General features: G+C 39.2%; 2 protein-coding genes across 2 annotated transcripts in view; one reads left to right on the top strand and one right to left on the bottom strand.

Annotated features, from left to right (window-relative positions):
- The window catches only part of LOC109096496 (brain-specific angiogenesis inhibitor 1-associated protein 2-like protein 1), a 46,163-nt gene extending 45,150 nt beyond the window's left edge, over positions 1-1,013 (top strand). Inside the window, exon 14 of the mRNA XM_042730394.1 lies at positions 84-1,013. Within this exon, the coding sequence (XP_042586328.1) occupies positions 84-156 (73 nt within the window). The 3' untranslated portion in view covers positions 157-1,013. The remainder of the gene's footprint in view (positions 1-83) is intronic.
- Positions 1,014-2,240: 1,227 nt separating this feature from the next.
- On the bottom strand, positions 2,241-5,286 carry LOC109097022 (brain protein I3-like). The gene is made up of 3 exons (XM_019110719.2): positions 4,820-5,286; positions 3,156-3,291; positions 2,241-2,405 (listed from the first exon to the last, which is right to left on the bottom strand). The coding sequence occupies exons 1-3, from the start codon at positions 4,938-4,940 to the stop codon at positions 2,273-2,275; spliced, it is 390 nt and encodes a 129-aa protein (XP_018966264.1). The 5' UTR covers positions 4,941-5,286; the 3' UTR covers positions 2,241-2,272.
- Between the last annotated feature and the right edge of the window lie 1,193 nt (positions 5,287-6,479).

Consider the following 6,479-nt stretch of genomic DNA (forward strand, 5'->3'; position numbering starts at 1 on the left):
TTTTTTTATATCTGGTCTGAAATACTAAGTGTAAGCAGTCTCTGTATTTGAGCAGCTGGAGTAACAGTGTGTTGTGTCTGTAGGGAAGGGAATCCATTCGCTACAGTCAAACTTCGGCCCACAGTCACCAATGACAGATCAGCGCCCAAAATCTGATCAACACCACAGAGACCCGCCGCCGAGGATGCTGGGATTACTCACAGGACTTATGCACACAGACACTACATACTGTTCAAGCACTATTGATGTCAGTCCCCTTTAAACCTCCATCTCACTATGTATATATACACACATATATAAAGTGTGTATGTAGACAGGGAATTATTATATATATATGCATTTAGTTGTAAGAATCAGAAGTCAGATGTTTAACTTTCAAAGTATCATTCTGTAAATACAGTACATGAGAGAAGATGGGTGCGATTAAGATTGATTTTTAAAAATCATTGTAAAGATGTTTTGTAACATGTACACTAGATGGGAACCTGCGTTAGGAGAGAAGTCCCGATGATAGTGACGTGAACCGAAACGCCGATGAAAATTATACTTACTGTAGATGCTGTCTGAACTGGTCACTAGTCCTTGACACACTCGACCTGGTAACTAGTGGAACGAGCTGAGTGTGACGTTCAAAGATTGGAAAGCAGAGCCATGTTTTCCGGAGTTAGCAGGCTAACTCACTCAGCTGGCCTTTTCAATGAACCCAGTCGAGCTCCAGTTTGACCCCGGAGGCGTCCAGTGTGCAGGCAACACGTCATCTACAGAAGAGCTTTTAGCTAATTGTGTCTTTAAGATCATCAGTGCTTTTAGAACAAGGGAGCTTTGCTTTTATCAGCTTAGTTTTAACACTGAATAACGATCCATTGTCGGTCAGTGGATAGTGATTTATTTATCTTCTGCTTGGGGGGAAACTATTCATTTGGCTTTGATTGTATCAATGCACTTTTCTGTTGATGTTGGCCTGAGATCTTGTAGATCACTGCTGTATGACAATAAAATATTTTGTTTCTAAATGTTGATTTTAACTTTTTTTTCACATTTGTTTTGTGTCTGTAATTAATGTTATAAATATATAATCTATTTTAATAATTGCAAACATGTTCAGAACAAGACACGGAGAACAGAGTTTATTTGAAATAGAAATCTTTCGTAACATTATAAATATTTACTGTCACTTTAAGATCAAGTGAAAAATACAAATTATTAATGGATAAGGTCAGAGACAAGGAAGCTGAAAATGTTGTTCTATGCATTTTGGAGAATTCTAGGACGTCCAATATAACCAACAAACACAAAAAACAACACTTTTAGAATTTATTTACAATCGCTCTTAATGTAGAAAAATTCCAACCGAACATCATAGTGTGTCTAGTGTATAGTATGAGTACATCATGAATGAAATCACACCAGACGCCTCTGAGACTTGATTGTCGGTCACTGGAAGAAAAACGATTAGAGAAACAGAGACGTGTCCTCGGGTGACACATCACATTGTCTAGATGCCAACTTCCCTTGTTTATTGCAGGTTTCAGTTCAACCTGGATATGGCTGAGGTCCAGCGAGTGAAACGCAACTGCATATTTACCCTCGAAGACGCCTTCAGAAAACCCAGCACATATTAACACAGCTCATCAGTGCAGTGATGAAAACATGGCCCCCAAAATAACACTCTATCCAGAAAGAACGTGCTCTAAAACTGATTCAGAAATCCAAGATATACAAATAACAATGTGATTTGAAATCTAAAAAATTAATACAGAAGATGCTTTTTGATCTCGACTTAAGATGTGACTGATTAGGGAGCATATTATAGTCAACAAAAACACAATGAACGACAGTAATGCTTATTTCTAGACACTGTGATGGAATTCAAATCGAATGTTTGATTTACTCACACACACACAATGTTACTGTCCAGAGTCATGTGGGATTTTCCCCTCAGTGAGTCCCGGCTTGTTTAGTTTATGCTTTCTCTGCCATCATAAAGGCACTAGTGATTAGACTGGACTGGAGACTGGCTTTAAGATTTTATATAAAGGACAAAAAAAAATCAGCATATAGTGCTTGCGAGGCATGTAAAAACTAAAGAAACATGGACAGCCCGTCACATGCACTTCTTAGATTAATCAGATTAATAAGAGTTTGTGGCTGGTTACTATTGTGATCTGACATTTAAGCGACGTTTGGCATTATTCATGTGCAGTGATTACAAATAAACGATGCTGATGCTTAAAACTGAATTTAAAAAGACGCCGACAGGGTTTTGGTCCCTCTAGCCGAAAGTGGCTCCACAGTTTGGACATCTCCTCTGACGCAGGGCCAGGCAGAAGAGAATTCCCAGAGGAAAGAAGAATATGGCACACATGATTCCCAGACAGGTGAAATCCTCCTCCAGCACGCCGACCCTGGACAGACAACAGCAGCGCGGTCAGATCACCGAAACATTCCCATGATTCTGAAATACTATTACACTTTAAAATAATGGTTTTCTATTTAAATATATTGTAAGCTCTAATTTATTCCTGTGATGCAAAGCTGAATTTTCAGCATCATTACACCAGTCTTTAGTGTCACATGATCCTTCAGAAATCTTTCTGATATTTATATATAAATAGCATCAGTTACACACTGTTTCTGTCTCAAATAAAGACAGTGGTTTGATTTAAAAGTTGGAAGGGAACAACAATCCCAGTGTTTGTTTTGTGGTCACGCTCACTAAACTGGACTGATCTGGCGCACGAACCAAAGTTCAGAGTGAACTCAGCGTGTCGGGAGAGACTCTCATGATGTGACGTGACTCTCTCTCTCACTCTGAGTCACATGAGCAAACAGGAAATGATTCTGGATTAAAACATTCCAATGTAAAGCCACATTCGCAGTTTAAAACACACATGCTCTTACAGTACGGTTTTAATGTAAACCATGAACACCACCAACAATATGATTCTACAAATCACATTTACAATTGTTTTTCTTTTTTTTGTTGGCATCTAGTCACCACATGACATGAGTTGCATGAGTTAGCAGTAAATATGCAGTCACAAGGGAACAGGATGATGACGGGGCGGATACAGAAACCACTGCATCTGGTTTGTTTGAGTAACTTCACACCAAGTTCTTAAGTTTACAGAGCGTGGGGTGACTGTTAGCCTCACCTGCAGGCCGGACATCCCCCCACCACCACCACAGAGGGCTGCACGATGGTGTAGGTGCTGGTGTAGGCTGGCTGGGTGGCTATGGCGGCAGGCGGTGCCGGGGCCGCTGGATAACCTGAAGTGGCTGCTGGGAAACCTGCAGGACAGAGTTCACATCTGTTTAACACTCCACATTACCCACTTTAGCACCTCAGATGCTGCGACTCCCTGTGATGAGCAGAAGTGATGTTTTATGAGCTGAACTTATAAAGGAAACTATAGCTGAGGAGACAGCTGAGGCTGATTGCATTTGATGCTATAATACACTTTCATTTAATTGTAAATAACATGCTGAAGTATTCTGAAGTGCACTTCTTTTTCACAAGGATATAAACCCCTCAGAACATCAGTGAATTGTCAGTGATTAGTTAATGACTAACTGACCCGACCGAACTGTGTGTGTACAGTACGTGTGTGTGTGTGCTTTCAGTGTATTTATGGTCTCTATGGTCTATTATTAAACTACATATAAAAGCTAGCGGCAGCTTTGGTACATACCACGGTACTGAATGATTACTTTATTCACATACAGTGCTGTTTACATGGTATACAAAAACATCCCATTCTTTTGACAGAATCAAAAACGTAAAGATTCTTGTGAGTTCTTCTAAATGACGAGAATGTGACCTGTTGCATAAGATGCTTAGACTAGTTTTACAAGTTAGTCAGCTGATTTTATTTCATTTTATTGTACCCTTAAAGACGGCTCATAACTCAGTCAGCCGTATAAAGCGTAGAATGATCAATTAGTCGGTCAGACTAGACATTACAGTCCGCTTACTGAACCGGCTCTTTTTAGTGAATCACAAACCAGACTGATTCATGAATCAGGATTTATGACTCAGTCAGAACGATAGCCGAATTAATCTGATTTATTAATCTATTAAATCATTAACTGTGAGTTATTAATTTGACCATGTCTGATAATTATTATTTTATTATTAGTGTTTGTTTGTTTTTTGAAACTCAAACATACATGTATTATATAAAAACTTTCGGTAAATGTGTTACCATATTTTTGTTTAAGTATTTTGTATTTAATGAATAGCTACAGCCAGTGGTTGGTTGGTGTTTTGTTTTGTTTTATAATATATAGTTAACAATTATTGGATTGCTATGTAAACACACCCCCTTGAAAAATTGTATTATATATATATATATATATATATATATTGACACTTCATGAAGTTGACCTTTAAAACCTGAACTAACTTTGGCATGCTTGTTTAATTTCGAGATATATATATATATATATATATATATATATATATATATATATATATATATATATATATATATATATATATATATATATAAATATCGAAATTAGTCAAATTAGTAAACATTAGATTTTTTTTTTTTTTATGGCATGCCAAAGTTAGTTCAGGTTTTAAAGGTCAACTTCATGAAGTGTCAATTGTCTGCTTTAACCGAATGATTCTTCCTCAAAAGTTAGAGAAGAATCATTACAGGAAGCTGAATCTGAGCCAGTGTCGATATTAAATCACATCACTAATACTCCTAACATCACACACAGGTTATAAACTCGTGCAGTAGGTTAAGTGAGATGTCTCTGGTGATCGTGAACAGGCGGTGTGTGTGTGTTCAGTGTGTGCTTCTCTTGCCTTGGTAGGGCGGCGGGGCTGGAGGCTGGAAGCCCGCCGCGGGGACCGAGCCGTAGTCGTAGGCGGCCGGGACTGTGTTGTAGGCTGGGGGTCTGTCCTGGAGAAGAGGTTTAGTATCCATATCCGATCTGAGGCGTCCTGTGCACTTCAGCAGACTAACACGAAATCTCCCCGAGCTTCTTTACCGCGGATGATCACCGGACTAACTTAACAAACACAAACCAAAACAAAAGATCAAAGCGAAAGTTCCTCCACTCTCCCCATGCGACTCGACCCGCTCTGTGCGAGTGACAGGAATGCTTATTACGACGGCCAAACGTCCTAAACATGCGCCATAGCGATTTTTTAGTTGATTTTTCTCTCGTTTATGAGAGAAATCTGGAGGACTTAACGACGGAAACTCCTTATCAAACTCGAGCGACGGTTTTCCTGCTCGCAGCACTGTCACAAGACTCGAGTCACGTGACGAAGCGCGAGGCGGCGGCGTGCGCGACGTCTTAAAGCTACACACACACACGCACGCACACACACACACACACGCACGCACACACACACACACACACACACACTGTTTCTGTCTCAAACAAAGAAGGTCATTACCAGAGGTGTGAAGAAAGAGTACCTGACAATCATAGTTGAGTAAAAGCACAGATACCTTGCAGTAAAAATTACTCTACTGCAAGTTACAAGTCGCCAGTTTCAAAACAGCTTGAGTGAAAAGTCTTTTAACTTCTTGTTTTATTCATAGTGAATATAGGCTCAGAGATGCACTAGTCAAAGAGACATGCTAGTGACATTAAACGGGTCCACTCATAGAAACGGACACGTTGCAATCACACAAGCTGTGAACGGATGAAAATATAAGCTATTATTTACTGTAACCAGTGCTTAAGCCGTATCAATAAACCGTTTTATCTGGTTCCCAAAAACCATGGCACGGCCCTCTAAATGGCTGAATCTCTTGGCAGTGCAAACACTATGACTCTGTGGTGATTTAAAAAGAAAAGTGGGCCTGCATGATTCAGCCTGGGTTCAGCTGATGGTGAGGAAATGACACATTTCACCTGTTAAAGTGAAGTGCAGGGTTATGGGCTCTCTGTCAGCATCTGTGGTCCACTGAGGTCCATTCAGGACTAATTAAGAGTGAATGCAGAAAGAATGCACAATTTCAGTATTCATTTAAATTTAAGGAAGTAGAGCAATGAAAACTTCACTATCATAAAGAGGACCACTGCAGAGCCTTGTGAGTTTGGTCAGTAATTCGGTAAAAATCTGAATTTTTTTTCTTTTTATGACATGGCAAGTTAGCTCAGGTTTTAAAATATCACCTTCCCTAAAAACTTAATGATTATGATGTTTCTTATGTATATAATTAAACATTTGTATGCTGATTGTGCATGTTTGTTTACCATTAGCTGTAATTAGAATCTACAAAAATACTTTTTTCTGTCTTTTAATTTGCGCTTAAGTGGCCAACTGTACCACAGTAGTTTCGATTTCAAGTCATATGCGTGCTGTAGGCTTTGCATCGGCTGAATCCATATTTTCAGTTCTCATTCTGCAAGATCTATCTGCTGCATTCGACAGTTAAAGGGATAGTTCACCCAAAAATGATCATTAATGTCATTAATGACTCACCCTCGTGTTGTTCCAAACCCAT

Source organism: Cyprinus carpio, chromosome A3 (assembly GCF_018340385.1).
Source record: "Cyprinus carpio isolate SPL01 chromosome A3, ASM1834038v1, whole genome shotgun sequence".
NCBI classification, from domain to species: domain Eukaryota; kingdom Metazoa; phylum Chordata; class Actinopteri; order Cypriniformes; family Cyprinidae; genus Cyprinus; species Cyprinus carpio.

Excerpts from the sequence above, each read along its gene's own strand:
- LOC109097022 (XM_019110719.2), bottom strand. The coding sequence starts at position 4,940 with ATGGATACTAAACCTCTTCTCCAGGACAGACCCCCAGCCTACAACACA. Across the intron at positions 3,292-4,819 it reads AGCCCCGCCGCCCTACCAAG|GTTTCCCAGCAGCCACTTCA; the intron begins GCAAGAGAAGCA and ends TCTGTCCTGCAG. Across the intron at positions 2,406-3,155 it reads GGGGGATGTCCGGCCTGCAG|GGTCGGCGTGCTGGAGGAGG; the intron begins GTGAGGCTAACA and ends TTGTCTGTCCAG.